Genomic DNA, 26,743 nt, shown 5'->3' with positions numbered 1-26,743 from the left:
AAAGCTGGACACTGCATACCTGTGGTGTAGTGAGCTGGTCAGAGCTGGAACACAGGGTCAGTTCACTTACTTATATATCATCATGCTGATCACACTATTTAATGTGTTTGGAACACAGCAAGGTCAATGGATATGTTATTTGGTATCCAAGGTTCTTAAAAGGTCTGGGCCACCCTTAATGGAGTTGCAGTGCAGATTTAAAGACACTTTGTGGTTGAGATAAATAGAAAATTAATCAAAAATAAAGGAAATTAAAAAGAGGTCATGCAAATATTAAATTTCAAAGTATTGTTACCATCCTCAGTATTAAAAGAGGAATTTGATACTTAAGCAAGATTCTGAAAGATATGACACCATCTCATTTAATCCGTTTGTCTTCCATTTCCCAATCAATGATGTTGCCAGAGATCTGAAGGGATGGCTCCTGGAAGACTGTGTGTGTATATAATGTGGGAGTCTATCCGCCGTTCAGTGGAGCTGCTCAGACGATCACAAGGTGAGTTTGTCTCGTTCCTTCCAGTGTTCATTGATTGGAAAACGGCTAATGTTACGCCGCTGTTTAAAAAAGGAAGGAGACAAAAGGCGGGTAACTATAGGCCGGTCAGCTTAACGTCTGTAGTAGGGAAAATGCTGGAATCCATTATTAAAGAGGAGATAGCAGGGCATCTGGATAGAAATGGTTCGATCAATCAGACGCAGCATGGATTCATGAGGGGAAAGTAGTGCTTGACGAACATGTTGGATTTTTATGAAGATGTGACTAGGGCGGTTGATGGAGGAGAACCGGTGGATGCGGTGTTTTTGGATTTCCAAAAGGCGTTTGATAAGGTGCCCCATAAAAGGCTGCTGAAGAAGATTAGGGCACACGGAGTTGGGGGTAGTGTGTTAAAGTGGATTGGGGACTGGCTATCCGACAGGAAGCAAAGAGTCGGAATAAATGGGTGTTTTTCCGGTTGGAGGAAGGTAACTAGTGGCGTGCCGCAGGGATCGGTACTCGGGCCGCAACTGTTTACCATTTATATAGATGGTCTGGAGGAGGGGACGGAGTGTAGGGTAACGAAGTTTGCAGACGACACAAAGATAAGTGGAAAAGTGAATCGTGTGGAGGACGGAGAAGATCTGCAGAGAGATTTGGACAGGCTGAGTGAGTGGGCGAGGATATGGCAAATGGAGTATAACGTTGAGAAATGCGAGGTTATACACTTTGGAGGAAATAATAACAAATGGGATTATTATCTCAATGGAAACAAATTAAAACATGCTACCGTGCAAAGGGACCTGGGGGTCCTTGTGCATGAGACGCAAAAGCCCAGTCTGCAGGTACAACAGGTGATCAAGAAGGCAAATGGGATGTTGGCCTATATTGCGAAGGGGATAGAATATAAAAGCAGGGATGTCTTGATGCACCTGTACAGGGCATTGGTGAGGCCGCAGCTGGAATACTGTGTGCAGTATTGGTCCCCTTATATGAGGAAGGATATATTGGCATTGGAGGGAGTGCAGAGAAGGTTCACCAGGTTGATACCGGAGATGAGGGGTTTGGATTATGAGGAGAGGCTGAGGGGATTGGGTTTGTACTCGTTGGAGTTTAGAAGGATGAGGGGGGATCTTATGGAGACTTATAAGATAATGCGGGGGCTGGGTAGGGTGGAGGCGGAGAGATTCTTTCCACTTAGTAAGGAAGATAAAACTAGAGGACACAGCCTCAAAATAAAGGGGGGTCGGTTTAAGACAGAGTTGAGGAGGAACTTCTTCTCCCAGAGGGTGGTGAATCTCTGGAATTCTCTGCCCACTGAGGTGGTGGAGGCTACCTCGCTGAATATGTTTAAAGCGCGGATGGATGGATTCCTGATCGGTAAGGGAATTAAGGGTTATGGGGATCAGGCGGGTAAGTGGCACTGATCCACGTCAGATCAGCCATGATCTTATTGAATGGCGGGGCAGGCTCGAGGGGCTAGATGGCCTACTCCTGCTCCTATTTCTTATGTTCTTATGTTCTTATTAATTGGGTGGAATGGGATGGGTTCAGTTCACATTCTGTGAGTGTGGACATCCAGATGGAACAGGGTATAAATTCCCCAACTTATTTGCTATTTCCTGATAGGAGTAACTTCTCAATTTTGGCATTATTCTAAAACCTTCTTTTGCACCTTCTCCAGTAACACTCTGACCTTTTTCTGATATGGAGGCCAGAACCATTCACAATTCTCCAAGTGTGCTCCAATCAAAATTTATGAGAAGTTTATACTTTTCAATCCTATCCTTCAAGAACTCAACCCAGTGCTTTGTTTGCTTTTTCAAGATGTTGTTAACCTGTATCCGTACTTTTAGTGGTTCATACATTTATTCCCCCAGATGTTTGTTGCTGTACTTCTTTTAAATGGCTATTTTCTGAGGGATCTCTGATTCCCAAGTCAGAATTGTTGAATAAACTCAAGGCAAATTCCAAACTCCCCCAAAGACATCAAGTATGACACAGCAGTAGAGGAAGAGATTGGGTAGAGAAAATGCGTAATACAGAGATGGTGGTGTAGTGGTGCTCTCATGGGGTTCGTCATCCTCAGGCCCAGGCCAGGTTCTGGGGGCATGGGTTCAAAAACCTGGTGGAACTAAAGTTCAAATACTAAGGCTGGAATTTTACTGCCACACCTGCCCTGAAACTGATAGCGTGGCTCGCAGAACAGAATTCTCTGTTTACCTCAGGTGGGATTTTGTGAGCCTCGCCTGAGTGAGGCCTAAATCTGGAATAGAAAGCTACTCTCGTTAATAATGACTCTGACAATTATCTGGTTCACTGATGCCCAGTAGGGCAGTAAATTTATCTTATCTGCTGTGGCCGACACAACAATCTGGCTGCCTCTTAACTGCCCTCTGCAATATCCCAGCAAAACCTTCCTCTTTTTTGGGTGACTCCTCCCCCACACCCCTTTATAAGAGGCTGCTCCTTTTTACTTTGCCTGTCAGTCAGTTTGATTTAGTTTATTTGATTTGCCAAAGTGATTGCAAGCCGCACAGTTCAAGGGCAATTAAGGATGGGCAACAAATGCTGGCTTTGCCAAAATGTCCACATCCCATGAAAAATAATAAAAACCATCTATACAATAATGTAGTAAACAGTGCTTTCTACCCATTGACTTCAGACAATGAGGGAGTGGGGAGGGAGCTGTGTATTGTGTAGGGAATTTAGAGTTTAGCAAAAGCAAGATGGGAAGATCCAAGAGAAACTGATTAGAACACTACAATGTGCCAAATATTTGTATGTAATTATTTACATTCTATATAATGTGTGCATGTCAACGGATGAGCGTGTATATATATTTATATCATTGTAGTCTAATTGTCATATATTTGCCATAAAATATCATTGATCAGAGGCTGGTGTTCCATGACTGGGACAGTTCAGAGGGTAATTAAGAATAAACCATTGGGTCTGTGCAGGACTGATGTCACATATAGGCGAGACTCGGTAAGGATGGTCATTTCGGGAAAAAAGAGCAATTGGGGAACAAGTGAACCAGTGTGATTTTTTGTAACAATCCAACAGCTTTTTGGCATTTTAATGGCTGCATACAGTGACACCAGTGTTATTGACCAGAATGGAGATAAACGGCTAATTCTCCTGTCAATCACATTTGGAGCCCATTATTTGACTAAAAGCAGCTTCTTTTATCTGCAGATATTGGAATTTGGACACATATTTTCTGGGTGGTTAGTTTAAGTATTTAAAGTATGAATCCTAATCCACTGAACTACTTGAGCCATTCGGTTAGTGACTCAGAGACTGGAATTTTTGGATTTGATTTGATTTATTATTGTCACAAATATTAGTGTAAAAACAAAAGTATTGTTTTTTGCGCGCTCTACAGACAAAACATACCGTTCATAGAGAAGGAAAAGAGAGAGTGCAGAATGTTGTGTTACAGTCATGGCTACGGTGTAGAGAAAGATCAACTTAATGTGAGGTAGGTCCATTCAAAAGTCTGATGGCAGCAGGGAAGAAGTTGTTCTTGAGTCGGTTGGTACGTGTCCTTAGACCTTTGTATCTTTTTCCTGATGGAAGAAGTTGAAAGGGAGTATGTCTGGGGTGTGTGAGGTCCTTAATTATGCTGGCCGCCTTTCTAAGGCAGCGGGAAGTGTAGAAAGTGTCAATGAGTGGGAGGCTGGTTTGAGTGATGGACTGGGCTTTGTTCAAGACCCTTTGTAGTCTTGGACAGAGTAGGAACCATACCAAGCTACGATACAATCAGAAAGAAGGTTTCTATGGTGCATCTGTTAAAGTTGGTGAGAGTTGGAATGGACATGCCAAATTTCTTTATTCTTCTGAGAATATAGAGGCATTGGTGGGTTTTCTTAACTACAGCATCAGCATGGAGGGACCAGGACAGGTTGTTGGTGATCTGGACACCTAAAAACATGAAGCTCTCAACCATTTCTACTTTGTCCCGATTGATGTAGACAGGGGCGCGTCCTCCACTCCACTTCCTGAAGTCACTGAGTGAGAATCACTCATCCAATCAGTATAATTTAAATTAGTTGCATATGTTTTCTTTACTCTTTCCAATAATTTGCCTTAAATATGGAACAACATTAATTAAATAGCAGGAAGATTCCAATCCACTCACCATGGCCATGAAGTATTTTATCTGTTGAATGGGAGAGTGCATGATCAGGCTAGCCCATTGCACTGGGGGTGCTACTGACACCTGCAATCACGGTTTACCAAGCTCGGGTAGAGTAAAGGATCAGGGAGCCAATGAGTTTAAACTGAGGCTTTACCTGATGCAATTTTTCAAAGCTATCTCGGCCTTTTGGCTGAAGTGAAGTGTGAGATCAAGCCCGAGAGGGGTCGCAATTCCTCACCCTGTCAGCTTGGGTCTTGTTTAATCGAACCCAAGATGGGATGCAATGCCTTGTCTTGACAGCCTGGATCTAGTTTGTCTCAAATGTGGGGACTATGATTGGACTTAATTTGAACTAGCTTTTTTGATTAGAAATGAAGAACCAAAAGGTACCAATAAAAGAAAGGAAAAATGTAAAAAGGTGACAGCAGTTTATTCATTTGTGGGGCAAAGGTGTCGCTGGCTGGTCAGCATTTATTGCCCATCCTTAGTTGCTCTTGATCTGAGTGGCTTATTGGGCCATTTCAGAGGGCAGTTGAGAGTCAACCACATTGCCAGTGTAACCAGATCAGGGAAGGATGTGGATTTCTTTCCCATTAGTGAAACAGATGGGTTATTTGGCAATTGACAATGGTTTCATGGTCATCAGTAGATTCTTAATTCCAGATGTTTTTTATTGAATTCAAATTTCACCATCTCCCATGGTGGGATTCGAACCTGGGTCCCCAGAACATTAGCTGATGGTCCAGCGTTAATACCACTCGGCCATCGCCTCCCCATTGATTGAGGAGGATACTATTTGTACATTTGCAGAATAATTTTCCCAAACAGCTATTTTCCCATCAATGTGTGAATATTGTCCACTCCATGTCTAATGCCATTGGTTTTGCTCCATTAGATTGTCCAGCATGAAGCTCTCTCTGTTTCTGGGCTGTGTGCTGCTGTCTATTCTGGTTGTTGCCTCAGGCCACACATTTGATTCAAGACTGAATGGAGACTGGAAGATCTGGAAATCACAACATGAGAAGCAGTACACCGAGGTAAAAGGGGGATTTGTTCCAGTCTGGAACCTATTCCAAACATTCAGCTCACTCTCAAGGGGAAAGGGAATCCACACACTCGGTAAATTATTGAGAATTTTTACTTGGAGTTAAGGTGGGAGAGGTGAGTTTCCTGTTGAGGGGAATGGATATAGGAAGTGAAATTGGAAACACATTGATCCGAAGGTTCTCGGGGATTTCTCCCAGTCTCTAACTCCAGTAGAGGACTGACTGAACTCACATTGAAACAGCAGAGATCTGGGGCAGAATTAAATGTGGGTGACAGGGCTCTCGCCCACTGGCTGGAGAGTTGGTGAAAGCCCCACTTCACCTGCTTTCGGGAAGACCCGCTGAATTAAGTGCCAAACAAGACTTCAATGTGCAGTGACAGGACTTCCACAGGATCAAGAACCCCAAGGGCTGAAATGACATCACCCAAGAGTTGCCAGTCAATCAAAGGCTGACAGGTATGCATTGCTTGGCAGTGCCACCAGGGGGTGGTGTTGCTTCCTGTAAAACGCCCACCTGAGGCCTTGTCCACTGGTGAGTGACGGCGGGCTGGGGGTGTGGTCAGAGTTGGTGGTGACCTGGCAACAAGGACAAAGCAGTGGCTCTCACTGGATCCCCGCACTTCACAACACCGATTCCCTCAATTGGGGGGCCTACATCCTGGAGGTCTGTAAGCAACTCCAACAGAGTTTGCTTTTCAGGCCTGGCGCATGATGAATGTCCTGCCGGGGTGGATACCAGCCATGGTGAGATGAGACCCTTGTTTGGGCATCAGTTGGCCACATTAGGACCTCAAGTGCCAGTGGTGGGAGGGCCATCCGTGAGTCTTCACACCCTGAACTTAATTGGACAAGTGGCATGAAGGATGAGGGGTTCCAACCTGTCACCCAATGGAGGACAGAGGGTGGGGCTGGTCTCTGTCTAATTTCAGACATAATCGATATGGTGGGATGGGGTGCGGGGAGAGGGGGTTGGGGGGTGAGGAATGACAGTAAATAGTCAGGTAGAGATTGATGGGGTGACATGTTTGAGAGAGGCTGAGGACTAGGAACTGTTGTACTGACATATTAACAGGATCATTGAGGTAATGGAGTTGGGCAGGAAATCTGTGGCCATGAAACAGGACCTGTTTGTCCAGCAGGCTCTTTTACAGCCAGCCCAAATTTGTTGCATTGTCAGCTGACAGTGAGTTTCACCAATGCAAAGCTTCTCCCACCGTGCGATTGCGGAGCCCGCTCTCGACACGTCAGCGCAAATGAGGCCCACTTCAGGCTCTGTCGTCAGGACTTCAGACGGGATTTTCCAGTATTGGGGCGAGCACGGCCAGAAAATCCTGCCCTCTCTGTCTCTGAGGCAGGGAATGAGTGCAACTTCTCCCAACTGCATAAGAGGATGGAAACCGAACCGTGAAATGGCCACAATTCTCTGGCCATTCCCGCCATGCTGCCACTGCCAGCGAGAATAGAGAATTTGGCACTCAGCCAAATCTCTGTTGACTGCAGCGGGGCTGGAGAATCCCAGCTACAGGCGAGATCAGGGAATAGAGAAAGAGTCCGGCAGTGCAGAAGGAGGACATTCAGTCCTTCGAGCCTGTACTAACCACAATCCCACCCAGGTGCTATCCCCATAACCCCATGCATTTACCCTAGCTAGTCCCCCTGACACTAAGGGGAAATTTAGCATGGCCAATCCACCGAACCCACACATCTTTGGACTGTGGGAGGAAACCGGAGCACCCGGAGGAAACCCATGCAGACACGGGTAGAATGTGCAAACTCCACACAGATAGTGACACAAGCCAGGAATCGAACCCAGGTCCCTGGTGCTGTGAGGCAGCAGTGCTAACCACTGTGCTACCTTCCAGTGTGATCATAGAATCCGGCCCGTTATTTCATTTTTACAAGTGGATTTTTAATAATTTCCGGAATGGAAGATGCCAGAATCTGACTGACTAAATGTCTTTATTCAGGAAGAAGAGACCCGCAGGAGATCGATATGGGAGGACAATGTGAGATACATCGAACAGCACAACCTGGAATACTCAATGGGGAAACACACATTTACTGTGGGAATGAATGAGTTTGGAGACCTGGTGTGTATAAGATGTCTAGTCTGGGCTCTATTAGATACCAGTTATTGTGGTGCTATTACTGAATAAGGCGTGATTGGTTAGTGATATCACAATGCCCCATTACACTAAAGAATCTAACCTCCCTCACCAATGTATGTTTTGTAAAAATCGATTCTCCTTTCCATTTTAATATCTAAATTCATTATATTTCCTGTTGTCAGACAGCCAGCACCATGGGCTGGGACACGGCTCGTGTGTCTGCTGTACTTTCTGAATAAAAAGCATGGGATGGGTTCACCTGCCCCAAACCAAGTGACAATTTAAACATGATGGGATAGTGTTGACAGTGTTCAACACACCAACTGCATTAATCTCTCCTTGGCCTAACCTTCCCGCAGGGATGGACTAAAACCCAACACTGGGACCAATGGCAATTTCAACTCCAATGTCAGATCTTGTCATTGAAATCATTGGGAAATTGATGAGAGACTATTTGGATTGTGAATGTGAAATAATAAAGTCTGAATGTGAAATGTTGGATCCCAGTTCAAAATCGCACCTTCCCCACTCCCAAAAAAGACAATAATTGATTGGAGATCGGTTCATGGACACCCTCTGTTTTCTCAGGTTTGATGTCAAACTCAACAATTCATGTGGACAGGATATTCAACCATGGGGAGCATCAAAACCAAACCTGATCTTTGTGTAACAGCTACTTTCCAGTGTGATCAGAGAATCCCTACAGTACAGAAGGAAGCCATTTGGTCCATTGAGCCTGCACCGACAACAATCCCACCCAGGCCCTATCCCGTAACTCCACATATTTACCCTAGCTAATCCCCTGACACTGAGGGGCAATTTAGTATGGCCAATCCACCTAACCCACACATATTTCAACTGTGGGAGGAAACCCGGGCACCCGGAGGAAACCCACAGACAGTCACCTGAGGCTGGAATTGAATCAGGTTCCTGGCCCTGTGAGGCAGCAGTGCTAACCACTGTGCCACCCCAATGGTGGATAATGATAGTGGGGGAATCAGCAACGGTAATGCCATTGAATATCATTGGGTGATGGCTGGATTTTCTCTCATTGGGAATGGTCATTGCCTGGCACTTGTGTGGTGCGAATGTTACTTGAATATATATCCTGAAAAACCTAAATATGATGTTTGAACCTTCCAACAGAACGATATATTATCTCAATAAAGGAGGGACATCCAGGTTGAATCAATATCACGTGTTAATACCTTTGATTTTAAACACAGGCAAATTGCATATGATGACATTTAAAGCAAGACCAAAACCTGCCTGCAAGCTCAATACCCATGCAAGACCTCAGGACCTGGTACATTGGGGTGCCATGGAATAATCACACCTGACTCGGACCAGTTACCAGGCTTTGAAAATTCATCACATTTGATATCTTAAATCAATAATTTTATTGCACTAAGCTTTCCAATTATAGTCACTGAAAAGCACACAGCTGTAAGGAGGCAGATCTGTACCCTGAAACTTAGATAAGCCTCCTTCAGATTGTGATCAGGAATGCTGCCCAACTTTCTCCTCTAAGTCCAAGGGTCCTGAAGCCAATTCTGTACCAACTGCAGCCTGAGCTTTGAGCGGGAATTAAGACCAGGTTGGTGATGGAATGTGAGAGCTTCCTGATGGGGATGGGTCAGTTAAACATCAATAAACTTAGTCATCATGGGGGAACTTTACCCACTCTCCTCACTGAGAAAATGCTCTGGAAGATTTTAATCACCAAATGATTCTCAACTCATCGCACACAAAATTAGGTGCATGTATAATCACTGCTGCCATTTTGTTTGTGGTACCCTAGACCAGAGAGATACTTTATCACCTTCAGGCTCTCCACCCACCTTTATCCTGGAATGTGCAGAAATGGACAAACCATTTTCCTGCAGTTCTTTATTTCCGTCGAACATTACACATGTCAGCGATGCTTGTTACTTTGATCTCTCTTTTTGCTAAACTCAGTGAATGGATAAGAATGTGGCCGTGTAATGTTATCTACTCTCTTCTTGCACATTCTCCATTAAAAACCAATCACTTCATTCATGAATATCCCTGTATTTGACTTTCTAGACTGATAAAGAGTTCAATGAACGCATGAATGGATTTCTCCCAATCCAAGCTGACAATTCGACTGAAGAAGTTGATGGAGATGAACTTGACGAAGATGTAGAAAGTGATGGAGGTGAAGATGAACTTGATGAAGATGTAGAAAGTGATGGAGGTGAAGATGAACTTGATGAAGATGTAGAAAGTGATGGAGGTGATGATGAACTTGACGAAGATGTAGAAAGTGATGGAGGTGAAGATGAACTTGATGAAGATGTAGAAAGTGATGGAGGTGATGATGAACTTCACGGAGATGTAGAAAGTGATGGAGGTGATGATGAACTTGATGAAGATGAAGAAAGTGATGATGATCTGACACGCGTGTTTGTCGACTGGCGTAGAAGAGGCTACGTTACTGCAGTGAAGAATCAGGTAAAAATCAGACAGAATTATTTTAAACATTATTGGGTGGGATATTAAAAGTCAACGGCTCTCCAAATTTTCCCATCCTGTTCATGACAATACCTGCCAAAAAATCCCACCCCGAGTGTGAGTTTCTGATTGGCTTGTCGGAAGGTTTTGCTTTGGTTTTAGATTCTTTTGCCTCTCCTGCTTCCTCACTGCAGCTTTGCTGTGCATTGGTTATGGTTAGGCAAAAATCATGCTGTGAGTTGTCTATCTTAAGTTAATTTTAGTAACTGAAAGAGACTATTAAATGCAGTATTCCAAAGTATGAAAGCTTTATTAAGATGTTCGAGTAGATTTTAAAATAGTACCATGATAACATACTAAATTAGACTTTCAGATCTAACTAGGAAAAACTCAAACCGGAAAAGTTTCCAAGATGCTCTCTCCAAGCTCCTTGTTTATGTCCAGTCAAACTTCATGAGCATTCCACTGTGTACTTTAATTATACACTGTTTAATTATTCAGATGCCAAAGAAAAAGTTAATGGTATATGTACTTTACGTGGTAAACACCACTCAATCTGAATGTAAGTTGTAGAGGTCGGAGGAATGAGTTCCTGTCCCTTCACTTTTTGATGTGGAGATGAGACCTGAAGAAGGGGCTCAGAGCCTCGAAAGCTTGTGTGGCTTTTGCTACCAAATAAACCTGTTGGACTTTAACCTGGTGTTGTTAAACTTCTTACTGTCTTCACTTTTTAATCAGAGCAACTAATTCCACGTTTTGGTTTTTCTATGGCAGTGTCTTACTTAATTATTTAAACCAACACATTGTACCAATTGGAATTATCAAGATAATTATCTGGGTAATGACAAAACCCACTGATTTTTTTTAATTTCAAAAATATACTTTATTCATAAAAAAAACTCAAATAAATCATTGCAAAACAACAGATCCAAAAATTACAAACAGTTCAAAAAAACAGTCATTTTTACAATACTATACGATGCTTATTTACACGACATTACATTCATTACATTTCAAAACTGAAAACTATATACAGACATCAGATTTTACTGCATGCTGTTATTTTTCAGTTTAGCACACAGTTACGCAGGCCGAGGGTGTTCCACAGTTACCGGGCCCTCGGTCTGCCTCGGTTGAAAGGCTTTACACTGTGGCCTTTCGCCATTGTGCCTTTGCGGCAGCTGCCTCAAGCTTGAGCGCGTCCCTCAGCACGTAGTCCTGGACCTTGGTGAGGACAATTCTTTCAGCTGGAAGATCAGCAAGTTTTGGGCGGACCAAAGTGCATCCCTCACCGAGTTGATGACGCTCCAGCAGCAGTTGATATTTATCTTGGTGTGCGGCCCTGGAAACAGCCCGTAGAGCAGAGTCCTGCGTCACCGAGCTTCTCGGGACGAACCTCGACAAATACCACTGCATCTCACTCCAGACCTTTTTTGCAAAGGCACATTCCACAAGGAGGTGTGCGACCGTCTCATCACCCCCGCAGCCGCTTCGAGGGCAGCGTGTGGTGATGTTGAGATCTCGATCGTGCAGAAAGGATCTGACGGGGAGTGCTTTTCTCACCACCATACTCTAGCTCGTAGTAGTTGAAGCTATCACTAAATTGTCTCCCATCATGTGAGACTGTCAAGGGTAGCTGTGCCCATTTTAAATTCACTATTACATTACTTGATATACATGTCATTAAAACATAAGAAAAAGAAGCAGGAGTAGCCTATTCAGCCCTTCATGCCTGCTCCATCACTCAATATGATTATGGCTGGTCTTCCACCTCAACTATTGGATGCAATCGCACATCTTTCTTAAACTCATTTTGTCCAGGCCTGAAAGTCATGCATAATCGCTTCAGGTGATTAACGTAGAGCCCATACGATGATGTAATTTTGCTGTTTCTCTGTCATATCCTCAATCACTTCCTGTCATTTTATTCTACACATCCCATTAAATATCATTTCATCTCAGTTCTAATCCCTGGAGGAATTTACATTATCATTAAACATTAAAACATGCTCTGAACATTCACAAGTCTTAACCTCTTCTGAGGTCTTTTATGTTTCAAAACAGCAATCCATGTTGTACTTGTTTCACATTGTTATTTCAAAATTACTCGTAATCCAGAGAGCAGTCTTGCCGGAATGCCAGGACTGGTTGAACTTTACTTATGTTTTCCTGATGAATGTTTGTTCTTTAATACACGACATGTATCAGGAGTTACCGAGGTTCAGTCATTGATGCATTTAGAAATTACACAACATCCATGACATAATTACAATCTGAATTAATTCAGTGTTCTCAGGGAAGACATGATTTTAGTCTCTTTATCTCATTTTTAAAGGTTTTTTTTTCTGGTCTTGTATTTACAATTTAGATTAAACCATCCAATCAGTTCCCTCTTATTTAAGCATTGTCCAAGGTTCACTTACACTTAGATAGTGGGCCCGATTTTACCATTTGGAGTCTAAGGGCCGGATCTGGGCGTAATACAGATCCCAGCCCGGAATCCTCTTTGCAGCGCGCCCATACGGTTTTTGCCGGCTCCGGTCCCATCCGCACTGTGGGCGGGGCTTTGCGCTGGCGGAACGACCGGAGCTCTGAACTGCGCATGTGCAGTTCAAAAAAAATCTGAAGCGCCCGGGCGGGAAAGAAAAAAAAGCAGATCGAGCGGCTCTCTGACACATGGAAGAGTTGGCAATAATTATACCTGCTCTTGTTAGAGAAAATATTGTTCTAACAATCTGATAACGCTATTAAACTCAAAGCTTTTGTCGAAAGATTACACTTGCATCTATTTCAACTGTCTACTTTTGTCTCAGTAATGAATGTGAGCTGCTTGGGTTATTTTGGGCTGATTGTGTCGACTTGCAGGCCTCAAGTGAAAAATAAAATGTGCATTTCTGAGAATCTTCGACCACACAGAACAAAGTACATCCATATCATTTTGAGTTTCTGTTCATTCCTGTTGTCACAGAGCCGTCTCCCCATCAACATATTGTAGAATAAATATATAACAAACCCAGTACTTGTAGCATATATCCTGAAGCAATAGTTCTTTAGAAGAAATTTCTAGTCCCAGGAACATCTAGGATATACTTAAACAGTGTCAGAAAGTTAATATTTTAGATCAAATGAATGTAATGGTAGTTTACGCAGAAAAATTAGTTTATTAACTTTCTGAAGTGTAACAATATTTTGAAAAGAGATGCTTTTTACTGTTAAAGGATAGGAATTAAAACATTCAAATGTTTCAATTCCTATCCTTTAACAGTAAAGATAATGAATGGTTTACGTGCCTGGAATGGTTTACGTCCTCCCCCCCACAACCAGAGATCCAGATGGGATAAAGGGGGAGGTGGCTAGATGGGTGGAGAACTGGCTTGGTCATAGAAGAAAGAGGGTGGTAGTGGAAGGGTCTTTTTCCGGCTGGAGGCCTGTGACTAGTGGTGTACCGCAGGGCTCTGTATTGGGACCTCTGCTGTTTGTGATTTATATAAATGATCTGGAAGAAGGAGTAACTGGGGTGATCAGTAAGTTTGCGGATGACACAAAACTGGCAGGACTTGCAGATAGTGAGGAACATTGTCAGAGGCTACAGAAGGATATAGATAGGCTGGAAATTTGGGCAAGGAAATGGCAGATGGAGTTCAATCCTGATAAATGCGAAGTGATGCATTTTGGTGGGAATAATGTAGGGAGGAGCTACACGATAAATGGAAGAACCATAAAGGGTGTAGAGACGCAGAGGGACCTGGGTGTGCAAGTCCACAGATCTTTGAAGGTGATGTCACAGGTGGAGAAGGTGGTGAAGAAGGCATATGGCATGCTTGCCTTTATAGGACGGGGCATAGAGTATAAAAGTTGGGGTCTGATGTTGCAGATGTATAGAACGTTGGTTCAGCCGCATTTGGAATACTGCGTCCAGTTCTGGTCGCCACACTACCAGAAGGACGTGGAGGCTTTGGAGAGAGTACAGAGGAGGTTTACCAGGATGTTGCCTGGTATGGAGGGGCTTGGTTATGAGGAGAGATTGGGGAAACTGGGGTTGTTCTCCTTGGAAAGACGGAGGATGAGGGGAGACTTAATAGAGGTGTATAAAATTATGAAAGGCATAGATAGGGTGAACGGTGGGAAGCTTTTCCCCGGGTCGGTGGTGACGTTCACGAGGGGTCATAGGTTCAAGGTGAAGCGGGGGAGGTTTAACACAGATATCAGAAGGACATATTTTACACAGAGGGTCGTGGGGGCCTGGAATGTGTTGACAGGCAAGGTGGTGGAGGCGGACACACTGGGAACGTTTAAGACTTATCTAGACAGCTATATGAACGGAGTGGGAATGGAGGGATACAAAAGAGTGGTTTAGTTTGGACCAGGGAGCGGCGCGGGCTAATTGTTCTTTGTTTCTCGTTTCAAGGCTTCATTCTATGATCAACTTGCTGGTGCCAGTACAGAGCGAGACTGCGGATAGTTGGGAACCTGTCTCGGGGGCAGGGAATTCATATGGTGTTAGTGGAAGTGGAAATGAATAGGGTTGGGGAGCATTTTCCGATCAGGGCCAGTGTGATCTCCTGGACTCGTTTCGATCGCCTCAGGGGGTTGGAGAGGAATTTCCCAGATTTTTTTTCCCCATATTGGCCCTGGGGTTTTCACTCTGGGTTTTCGCCTCTCCCTGGAGATCACATGGTCTGGAATGGGGGGGTGGGGGTGAGCTAATAGGTTGTGATGAACAAAGCATCGTAGCTGTGAGGGACAGCTTGGTGGATAGGATATTAGTATGTAGATAGGCTGGAAAATTGGGCGGGGATCCTGGATTCAGGATTCAATCCTGGACCGGGGAGCGGCGTGGGCTTGGAGGGCCGAAGGGCCTGTTCCTGTGCTGTATTGTTCTTTGTTCTTCTTTGTTCTTGTTATCCATCCTCCCCCACTCCTCCCCCCTGCCAACCAGAGATCCATCCTCCCCCCCACAACCAGAGATCCATCCTCCGCCCCATCTCCCCCCCACAACCAGAGATCCATCCTCCCCCACTCCTCCCCCCACAACCAGAGATCCATCCTCCCCCCCTCCTCCCCCCCACAACCAGAGATCCATCCTCCCCCCCCTCCCCCCTGCCAACCAGAGATCCATTCTCCCACCCTCCTCCCCCCCCACAACCAGAGATCCATTCTCCCCCCTCCTCCCCCCGTGCAAACCAGAGATCCATTCTCCCCCCCTCCTCCCCCCCACAACCAGAGATCCATTCTCCCACCCTCCTCCCCCCCACAACCAGAGATCCATCCTCCCCCCCTCCCCCCCCACAAACCAGAGATCCATCCTCCCCCCCTCCCCACCACACACTCGCAGAGCCGCCACCGACCCGGGACTGCAGAATGGCTGCGACTACAAGACACCCGTAAGTACCGGAGAGGTTTCGGACGCCATCCACCTACCTCCTCACCAACCCTCACTGAGGAAGCGCCGGCTTCCGACTTTTATTCAGCAGGTCGCTAAAAGTGCGGATCCGGATTGGGCCGCGCGGTGGTAAAGTGGGATTTGGCAGTAGAGTTGGGCGGACAGTTCATTAAATCGCTTTAAATGCATGCTAATACATTTAAATCGCCGGGCTGCCCAATTTGGGTGCAGACCAGATCCGCGCCCGAATCGGGTGTCGGTAAAGCCGCGATCTGCTCAGATTCGGGTGCAGATCGCGTTAAATGGCCGACGCCTGAATTTACTGTGATTTCATGCACGAAAACGGGCACGAATCTTTGGTAAAATCGGGCCCAGTGAGTAGTCCAGCCAGACGTTAAAAATGGCAGATGGAGTTTAATCTGGACAAGTGTGAGATAATGCATTGTGGAAGGTTGAATGCAAGTAGGAATTATAAATTATTGGGAGAACCCTGAGGAGTATTAACAGGCACAGAGATCTGGGCGTACATGTCCACCGATCATTGAAAGTAGCAACGCAGGTGGATATGGTAGTCAAGAAGGCATATGGATGCTTGCCTTCATCGGTCGGGGCATTGAGTATAAAAATTCGCAGGTCACGCTGCAGCTGTACAGAACCTTAGTTAGGCCTCATTTAGAATATTGTGTACAATTCTGGTCATCACAGTCCCAGAAGGATGTGGATGCTTTGGAGAGGGTACAGAAGACGTTTACCAGGATGTTGCCTGGCTTGGAGGGTATTAGCTATGAGGAGAGGTTGAATAAACTCAGTTCATTCTCACTGGAGCGGCGGAGGTTGAGAGGTGATCTGATCGGGGTTTACAAGATTATGGTGGCATGGACAGAGTGGGTAGTCACATGCTCTTTCCCAGGGTAGAAAAGTCAAGTACTGGGGAACATAGGCTTCGGGTGCATGGAGAAAAGTTTAGAGCAGGTGTGCAAGGCAAGATTTTTACAGAGGGCGGTGAATGTCTGGAACGTGCTGTCCGGGGAGGTGGTGGGAGCCGGTACAATAGTGGCACTTAAGGGGCAACTAGACAAACACATGAATAGGATGGGAATGGAAGGATAGGGATTCTGTAAGTACATATGGTTTTAGTTCAGGCAGGCATCATGATCGGCGCAGACTTGGAGGGCCGAAGGGCCTGTTTCTGTGCTGTACTTTTCTTTGTTCTTTGTTCTTTATTGCTATAAAGAGACAGAAGACCCTCCAGAACTCTGTTGGGCACAGGATCCTTTTAACTGCTATCAATCATAAGTTGCCAGTAGCAATAAATAATATTAACCAATTACTCAACAATATTCCACAAACACCAATTACTCTCAGCATTCATCTTTTTATCATCTCATATCATCAATGAAGATTTTCACCAAATTTACAACAGTAAGAATTTCACTGTGGTCACTATCAAAGTCTGGTTGCCACAATTCAATAATTTGGTTCACCTCAATAACCCCAATTCCATTCCGTAATATTTTGAACAGGTAAATTTCTCAAAACCACACATACTTACAAACACCCAGTGAATGACATCATCTTGTTCCAGTGGAGCAAGCTGAGAGGGAGTGATTGGAGGCAGCAGTGCTGGTGAGAGATTAATTGAATTGTTTATTTATTTAATTAGTCAGCTAGTGTGTGTTTTTTTCTGGCCTTTACTTTTGCAGTAGTATTTTAAGTTTAAAGTGAAAACTGGAAGTGGGCTGCGAAGGAGTCTGGGAAGGGTTTTTTAAGCGCGTGAAGTATAAAAGGTAGGCTGCAGTATACAGCGGGCAGCGTCGGGAGCGGGCAGTGTAGTGAGTGGGAAGCAGAGTGTGAGCTATAAGGCTTTGGCTCACAGGGCTTAGGCAGAAAGGGCAAGCAGGGGTGAGTTTAATTCATTTTTGCTGTTTCTACCTGGTACTGGCAAGGTATCTAGAGGGGATGGGTGTGCAGGCAGTGCTATGTTCCTCTTGCACTATGTTTGAGGTGAGGGACGATGACAGTGTCCCTGCTGATTACACCTGTGGGAAGTGCACCCATCTGCAGCTCCTCCAAAACCGTGTGAGGGAACTGGAGCTGGAGTTGGATGAACTTAGGATCATTAGGGACGCAGAGGTGGCCGTAGACAGAAGCTTTAGGAATACAGTTACTCCGAGGAATGAAAACAGATGGGTGACGGTGAGAGGGGCTGGGAGGAAGCAGTCCGTGCAGGGATCCCCGGTGGTCGTTCCCCTTAGCAACAAGTATTCCGCTTTGGGTCCGGTTGAGGGGAATGACATACCAGTGGTGAGCCGCAGTGAGAGGATCTCCAGCACTGTGTCCGTCTCTGTGGCTCGGGAGGGTAAGGGGCAGAGCGGGAGGGCAATAGTTATTGGGGACTCGTTAGTTAGAGGGATAGATAGGAGGTTCTGTGGCAGCAAAAGGGACTCACGGATGGTATGTTGCCTACCGGATGCCAAGGTCCATGACGTCTCAGACCGAGTTTTCCGGATTCTGAAGGGGGAGGGGAAACAGTCACAAGTCGTGGTACACATTGGTACCAATGACATAGGTAAGAGAAGGGACGGGGATTTAAAGCAGGAATTTCTGGAGCTGGGCTGGAAGCTGAGAGCCAAGACAAAACATGTGGTCATCTCTGGTACATTGCCGGTGCCACGTGATAGCGAGTTGAGGAACAGGGAGAGAGTGCAGTTAAACATGTGGTTGCAGGGATGGTGTAGGAGGGAGGGCTTCAGATACGTGGATAATTGGAACACATTCTGGGGAAGGTGGGACCTGTACAAACAGGACGGGGTGCACCTGAACCAGAGGGACACCAATATCCTAGGAGGGAAATTTGTTACGTCTCTTCAGGGGGGTTTAAACTAATTTGTCAGGGGAGTGGGAAAAGGAGTTGTAGTCCAGAAGTCAGTGAGGGTGGTGAGGTATTGGGGAAGGTATCAGGGTCAAGGGTGGGTACCGGTAGACAGGAAGGTGGGTTGAAGTGTGTCTACTTCAATGCAAGGAGCATCCGGAACAAGGTAGATGAACTTGGGGCATGGATTGGTACTTGGGACTACGATGTTGTGGCCATTACGGAGACGTGGGTAGAACAAGGACAGGAATGGTTGTTGGACGTTCCGGGGTATAGATGTTTCACTAAGTGTAGGGAAGCTGGTAAAAGAGGTGGAGGAGTGGCATTGTTAATCAAGGATAGTTTAACAGCTGCGGAAAGGCACTTCGAGTGGGATCTGCACACTGAGGTAATATGGGCTGAGGTTAGAAATAGGAAAGGAGCGGTCACGTTGTTAGGAGTTTACTATAGGCCCCCAAATACGAATAGAGATGTGGAGGAAGAAATTGCTAAGCAGATTATGGATATGTGTGGGGGTCACAGGGTAGTTATCATGGGGGACTTTAACTTTCCAAATATTGATTGGAACCTTTGTAGGTCAAATAGTTCGGATGGGGCAGTTTTTGTGCAGTGTCTGCAGGAGGGTTTCCTGACACAATATGTGGATAGGCCGACAAGAGGTGAGGCCACATTGGATTTGGTACTGGGAAATGAACCGGGCCAAGTGTTAGATTTGGTTGTGGGAGAGCACTTTGGAGATAGTGACCACAATTCGGTGTCTTTTGTTATTGCAATGGAGAGGGATAGGGCCGTACAGCAGGGCAAGGTTTACAATTGGGGGAGAGGTAATTATTAGGCAAGAATTAGGGGGCATAAGTTGGCAACAGAAACTGTCAGAGAAAGGAACGAATGAAAAGTGGAACTTTTTCAAGGAACAAATACTGGATGTCCTTGATAGGTATGTCCCTGTCAGGCAGGGAGGAAATGGCCGAGTGAGGGAACCATGGTTCACGAAAGAGGTGGAATGTCTTGTGAAAAGGAAGAGGGAAGCTTATGGAGGGATGAGGAAACAAGGTTCAGATGGCTCGATTGAGGGTTACAAGTTAGCAAGGAATGAGCTGAAAAAGGGGCTTAGGAGAGCTAGGAGGGGACACGAGAAGTCCTTGGCGGGTCGGATCAAGGAAAACCCCAAGGCTTTTTACTCTTATGTGAGGAATAAAAGAATGACCAGGGTGAGGTTAGGGCCGGTCAAGGACAGTAGTGGGAACTTGTGTATGGAGTCAGTAGAGATAGACGAGGTGATGAATGAATACTTTTCTTCAGTGTTCACCAAGGAGAGGGGCCATGTTTTTGAGGATGAGAAGGTGTTACAGGCTAATAGGCTGGAGGAAATAGATGTTCGGAGGGAGGATGTCCTGGCAGTTGTGAATAAACTGAAGGTCGATAAGTCCCCTGAGCCTGATGAAATGTATCCTAGGATTCTTTGGGAGGCAAGGGATGAGATTGCAGAGCCTTTGGCTTTGATCTTTGGGTCCTCGCTGTCCATGGGGATGGTGCCAGAGGACTGGAGAATGGCGAATGTTGTTCCTCTGTTTAAGAAAGGGAATAGAAATGACCCTGGTAATTATAGACCGGGGAGTCTTACTTCGGTGGTTGATAAATTGATGGAAAAGGTCCTTAGAGATGGGATTTACGACCATTTAGAAAGATGCGGATTAATCCGGGATAGTCAGCACGGATTCGTGAAGGGCAAGTCGTGCCTCACAAATTTGATAGAATTTTTTGAGGAGGTAACTAAGTGTGTTGATGAAGGTAGGGCAGTTGATGTCATATACATGGATTTTAGTAAGGCGTTTGATAAGGTCCCCCATGGTCGGCTTATGATGAAAGTGAGGAGGTGTGGGATAGAGGGAAAGTTGGCCGATTGGATAGGTAACTGGCTGTCTGATCGAAGACAGAGGGCGGTGGTCGATGGAAAATTTTCGGATTGGAGGCAGGTTGCTAGCGGAGTGCCGCAGGGATCAGTGCTTGGTCCTCTGCTCTTTGTGATTTTTATTAATGACTTAGAGGAGGGGGCTGAAGGGTGGATCAGTAAATTTGCTGATGACACCAAGATTGGTGGAGTAGTGGATGAGGTGGAGGGCTGTTGTAGGCTGCAACGAGACATAGATTGGATGCAAAGCTGGGCTGAAAAATGGCAAATGGAGTTTAACCCTGATAAATGTGAGGTGATTCATTTTGGTAGGACAAATTTGAATGCGGATTACAGGGTCAATAATTTGGTTCACCTCAATAACCCCAATTCCATTCCGTAATATTTTGAACAGGTAAATTGATCAAAACCACTTACTTACAAACACCCAGTGAATGATGTCATCTTTAGTTTTGATCTTTCTTCAGGCACCTTTCCAAATGACTGTAAAAAACTAAATATCAATGAAAAAAAAATTAGTCTCACAGCAAAACACACAATCTGACTTAAAAAAGGGAAAAAGATAGCGGCCAGGATTCTCTGGTCTTGTATGCCCCACCACCGCTGCCAGCAAGAACAGAGAATTTGGCGCTCAGCCAAGACTCCATTCATTGCAGCAAGATTGGAGAGTCCCAACTATGGGCTGAGTCGGAGAATTCTGGCCAGTGAATTAAAAAGGACATTCCATCTTGCTGGTGCTCAGTTCTAAATTCAGAATCCACGTCCCCATTCAAACCTTCTCTCTCCTGAACAGTTCTTAATATTCTCCTCTATTGGGATGTCAAAGGGGTGTACAGGCAGTGCTCAGACTTACAACACAATTGATTCCTGAAAACCACATTGTAAGTTGACATGTCGTATGTTGGAACTGATTTTCCGATCGGAATGATGGTACCAATGGGGGATTTGTTCCTGAACCAAGGCCAGAAATCCCTCATGGTCACCCAGTGGTGTAAAATGCTCTCAACTCTTGCCCTGTCAGGTTGCTGAGGCTACTGTTGATGTCTGCACACTTTAGCACAAGTTCCTGGTATGGTGTTGGGGGGATATATTGAAGCTATCGATCAGTGTGAGTTGCATGTTTAACCTTGAAATTCTGTGAGTCTGAGCGCATATTAAATCCAATAAAAGTGTATAAATGCATTAAAATCAAGATAGTTGCACTGAAAACATTCATTTGCAAACTCATCAAGATGGTTCGGCCTGTCCAGTTAAACAGATGAGTGGTACAGAACGTAAATGTGTGCGTACGACTGTGCGCGGCATTGTAAAGTCGAAACCAACAATGTAAAGTCAAAATGGGGTGTCAATTTATAAAAGTAGAGCACAATTCACCCCGTTCACCCCGGGTACAAATCCCCGAAATCTCACGAGACGGCCAAACCGGGATTTGCGGCAGTGCGATCTCGGTTCGAGATCTTCACCGTCTCCAGCTGGTGACGTGAAGCTGGTTTCCATAAAACCAAATAAATGTCAATATAATTTAAGAACTTGATGACGTATCATCCGCCCATGACATATGCTCTTCTCCCCCTCCCCCCCTCCCCTGCCATCCTCTCCTCACCTCCCCACCTGGCAGGGTGTATCACTACTGGTTTTCAGGGCAGCACAGTGGCACAATGGTTAGCACCACGGTCTCACAGCGCCACAGACACCGGTTTGATTTCGGCCTGTTTGGCGTTTGCACGTTCTCCCCATGTCGGTGTGGGTTATCTCCGGGTGCTCCGGTTTCCTCCCACACTCCCAAGATCTGCAGGTCAGGTGGATCGCCGTGGTAAATGCGCAGGGTTAAGGGGATAGGGCAAAAGGGATGGGCAGGGTAGATGCTGTTTCAGAGTCAGTGCAGACTGATGGGCCGATGGCCTCTTTCTGCACTGTCGGGATTCAATGTCGGAATTCTATGGTTCAAAAGTGAAAACCAGTCATGGTGACCAGGGGATGTGGAGGTATCTGAAAGCCCTGGGGATTAGGGACAAGGCTGGGCAGTGCCTCCTGAGCAGCACCAAATGGGCGGCGCCAAATGGACAGTTCGCATAAAGGGGGCAGTGCCAAGAGGGCTCTAGCGGGGGGGGGGGTAACTGTCCTTCATTTGGAGGTGTCCCTCTTATGTGTGGTTGTGGGGGAGGAGAGAGGGGAGAGCCTCGATGACAGCAGAATGGCGGGAATGGCTGTCATCCTGCTTCCCCCTTTCTGTCCCTATCTTTTCTGAACAATTTATCATTGAATATTAGCAGCCTAGTCCTCACCATTAACCATGTTTCCATTGTTGCTGCTGCATCACATTTCCACTTGTATTTTTGTGCTTGTAACTCACCAATCTTATTGACCACACTTTGTGAGTTCACATAAATGCATTTAAACCTGTCTTTGTAGCCCTTCTTACTCCACTCCGATCTAATGTGGTACTACTTCCTTCTCTTGCATTAACCAACACTCTCACTTTTCTATTTTCCTGGTACCCAACTCGCTGTCAATTTAGTTGACACTCTCCCTTACCAGAGCAGTGAAACTGCGTGAGTTTATTGGACCCAGACCTAAAGGGATGTGACTGGTCCTTTTTGAGTAGATACCTCCTGTACCAGAGCTTGTCCCAATGCCTAAAAGCCCTCATTTACCTCACCTGAAGCAACACATTGATCCTCCCTATCTTCCTGTTTCTCCGCCCGCGAGTGGGAAGAGTAATCCAAAGGTTATTATTCTCAAGCTTCTACTTTTTATCTTTCTCCATAATTCCTGAAAATCTGACCACAGGAACCACAATGCCTGTCCTCTCGATGTCATTGATACTGACATCTACCACAATTTCTGGCTCACTCCCTTCATCCTGCAGAATATTCTTCATGATGTACTTTACCCTGACATCAGCGAGGCAACATACCACGCAGGACTCCTGATAACATTTACACAAACACCTAACTGTGAAATCTCCTTTAATAATGGCATTTCTATTCTATACTATCCGCCCTCTTTGGGGTCACTTGCCCATTGATGCCATTCTCTGGACTGCACCCTTTCAAGGTGTTGTCACTCCCAGCCATCTCCAATGCTGTGTATCTGTTTGAAAGTGACGACCCAAAATATTTTAAATTCCCGTTTCTTTCTCCTCCTCCTGATAGTCACCCATCTCCCATCCTGAACTCTCCTGGGGAGTGACCACCTCCTGGAATGTAGAATCCACTGAACTCTCATCCTTCCTAATGTTGAGCTGCCCCTCCAGCTCCACAACCCTGAGCTGAAACAGCTGGAAACACTTCCTCCACATGTGGATTTATACCTGGGTCATGAGCAGCGGGGCTTACTTACTTTTCCCATGATTCCATCCCTAACTTTTCTTATTAAATTATTCTGCTGTTAACCGAGGCTCAGCAAGAGTGAAAACAAACCCTGTCACTCAGACACTCACTGATCCCATGTGTTTCCTGGAAATCTGAGCTCACATTCTCAGTGTAAATCTGTACCCCACCTGACAAGAAATGGAAAGAAGGTTTGTTTTTTATATCAGGATGTTTTTAATGTGATTTTATTTCTGTTATTACCAGAGAAACTGTGGTTCTTGTTGGGCTTTCAGTGCAACTGGTGCCATCGAAGGACAGTGGCGTAAGGTAACTGGAAAACTGATTCCTCTGAGTGAACAGGACCTGGTTGATTGTAGCAGATCATTTGGTACCCATGGATGTCGAGGTGGATGGATGTCATATGCCTTTGCGTATGTTCTCAGAAATGGAGGAATCAACTCTGCTCGAGATTATCCATATACTGCTCGGGTAAATCTCATTTTAATGCAGTTTCCAATTCACCAAGTACAATGTTTACAGCATTCATGATATTAGAGTGTGGAGCCCAGTCCAAATCGAATGGAAGCTGACATCCTACTTTGGATCAATTCTTCCCTGAGAATCTGCTCCCAGGTTTCCACCAATGTCACCGTCTAACCAGCACTAGGGAGGGTGAGAGAATATCACCTTTCAGGAAGGGGCTAGATCTCCCTCTCATTTCTCCCCTTATCTTGTAATGATCTCTCAAATCTCCACTCAACACCTCCTGCTATCATGCAGATTGAATGAGGAGTTAAGAGTTTTTCAGTTCATATGTATTCCTGCTCCCCGTTCTGTGAGGCAGAATGTTGATGTGACAGGCAGCTGAATCAACAGATCATTGAACAGACTTTGCTTGATCTGTGGAACATCCAACATCACCCAGTACAACAGTTACCATGGCAACACAATGCTGCACAGAACTGAGAAAAATGAGACTGATGTGGAGATGCCTGCCTTGGACTGGGGTAAAAGCTTGTGTGGCTTTTGCTACCAAATAAACCTGTTGGACTTTAACCTGGTGTTGTGAAACTTCTTACTAAAAATAAGACTAGCAGAGATTATTTTAGGTTCCCCCAAACGCCCCATCGACTGCTCAGTGACTCAAATATAAGTTGCATTTCAAAATGAGGAAGTTCCAGTTTGGGGTGTGACCTGCACACAATTATTAAAATTTTTTTGGGAAAGCTCAAAGTTGGTTTGCAAACTAATTGAAAGACCAGCCTTTGTGTAAATCAGCTCATTTGGACAGAGAGGTGTTTACTTTTTAGGGAAACAGTTAAAGCTGCAATTTGATAGTTTGAAGTTTTGAATATTGGCTGTGATTAAGAAGCGAATTGGTTTGAAAGTGTTCCCTGGTGAATATTTGTGCGAATAGCCTTTCGTGCTGTTGTTGGCCGGAATTCTCTGACCTCGCCCTTGGCTGGGATTCTCCGGTTCCTGAGTTTCTACAGCTACTCTAACTGCAGCATTGATGAGAAGGTAACTGAGGGACACACTGACCAAAATCTTCCCACCAATAAACAAGAAGGAGATTCTTCAACAATTACCACATTTATAATTGTCCCATTTTCATTTAAACATGGGAACGATGGTCGTGTTTACAATGTCTGAAACACGGATTCATTTTTAATATCCAAGGAGCTGTTAAAGATCCTGTAAAGATATCACTGGAACTTTGTAAAACATCACATTGTTAATCAATCTTAACTTTTCACATTTTCTTTAACATCCAGAATGATGACACATGCAAATTTCAGAAAACAAAGTTTGTTGCCAAAATCAGAGGATTCAGACGTGTCAAAAGAAGAACAAGGCGTTTAGCACGAGCAGTGAGAAGGATCGGACCAATATCTGTTGCTATTGATGCAGGTGGACCTTTCCGCTGGTATAAACGAGGTAAGAGACAGAAGCTGTGGATGATCTGTATCAATCAGCCTATTCACCAATTCTCTATAAAACATTAAAAAATTACACCCCCACACACACTATTTTTTATTATTAAATTTTAAAAAATATTTCTAATGGAAACAACTGTTGTCTGGGGTATTTCTAATATCCTGCGGACTCACTCAACCAGCACTGTGTAAAATGGATTTTACTCAAACACTCTGCATATATCAGGCAAAAGGACTGCGCACACGAACCAAGAGTAAATAATCAAGTCACAACTTTATTCCAAACAGTAAAAGACTTGAGTTTTACAACTTTAACAATTCTCTCTCTCTCTCCAGCTAATTGATCATTAATTTATAAGTTTCAGCTTCTAATATTCATTGAATCTTTTGTTTCACTGATGTGTGCCTGTCCCATGTATATAGTGGTGATTTGTTTCTCAGGAAATGTCTAACTGTCCTTTTACACATGCTAATGTGTCCTGGTGCATCTTTGGTTTTCAATTGTCTGAGCTTGAATCTTGCAAAGGGCCTGTCTCCAAGCAGACTGTATTGGACTGGGGTAATCCCAGCATACCTTGCTTTTAGGTCAATTTCGATGTCAGTTTTTATATCATTTTGCTGTGCTTGCATTTCTGGCTTGATGTTTGTTATGATGTGGAGATGCCGGCGTTGGACTGGGGTAAACACAGTAAGAAGTTTAACAACACCAGGTTAAAGTCCAACAGGTTTATTTGGTAGCAAAAGCCACACAAGCTTTCGAGGCTCTAAGCCCCTTCTCTCCACTCCCATTGTTTTGTTTCTTAAAGACTGGATTAGTTGTAAGTATTCGCATTCCAACCATTATTCATGTAAATTGAGTCTGTGTCTTTATAAGTTCTGTTTGTGAACAGAATTCCCACTCACCTGAAAAAGGGGCTTAGTGCCTCGAAAGCTTGTGTGGCTTTTGCTACCAAATAAACCTGTTGGACTTTAACCTGGTGTTGTTAAACTTCTTATTGATGTTTGTCAGCAGTTGGTTTCCTTTCAATGATTCTATTTGACTCAAGCAGTCACAGGCTGCAACACAACCATC

At 44.9% G+C, this 26,743-nt stretch overlaps 1 protein-coding gene across 2 annotated transcripts in view; it reads left to right on the top strand.

Annotated features, from left to right (window-relative positions):
- Positions 1-476: 476 nt before the first annotated feature.
- The window catches only part of LOC144479484 (procathepsin L-like), a 32,317-nt gene continuing 6,050 nt past the window's right edge, over positions 477-26,743 (top strand). Inside the window, exons 1-6 of one of the 2 annotated variants that reach the window (XM_078198205.1) lie at positions 477-496; positions 5,518-5,659; positions 7,638-7,760; positions 9,846-10,253; positions 23,999-24,223; positions 25,510-25,672. In XM_078198205.1, the coding sequence (XP_078054331.1) occupies positions 5,528-5,659; positions 7,638-7,760; positions 9,846-10,253; positions 23,999-24,223; positions 25,510-25,672 (1,051 nt within the window). In that variant the 5' untranslated portion in view covers positions 477-496; positions 5,518-5,527. Of the gene's footprint in view, positions 497-5,517; positions 5,660-7,637; positions 7,761-9,845; positions 10,254-23,998; positions 24,230-25,509; positions 25,673-26,743 lie in introns of both variants that reach the window. The other variant, XM_078198206.1, reaches the window with a different exon arrangement.

The sequence above is a fragment of the Mustelus asterias genome, chromosome 26 (assembly GCF_964213995.1).
Source record: "Mustelus asterias chromosome 26, sMusAst1.hap1.1, whole genome shotgun sequence".
Classification (NCBI taxonomy): domain Eukaryota; kingdom Metazoa; phylum Chordata; class Chondrichthyes; order Carcharhiniformes; family Triakidae; genus Mustelus; species Mustelus asterias.
Note: the sequence above shows the minus strand (reverse complement) of the source record. Positions and strands in the feature narration are given on the sequence as shown.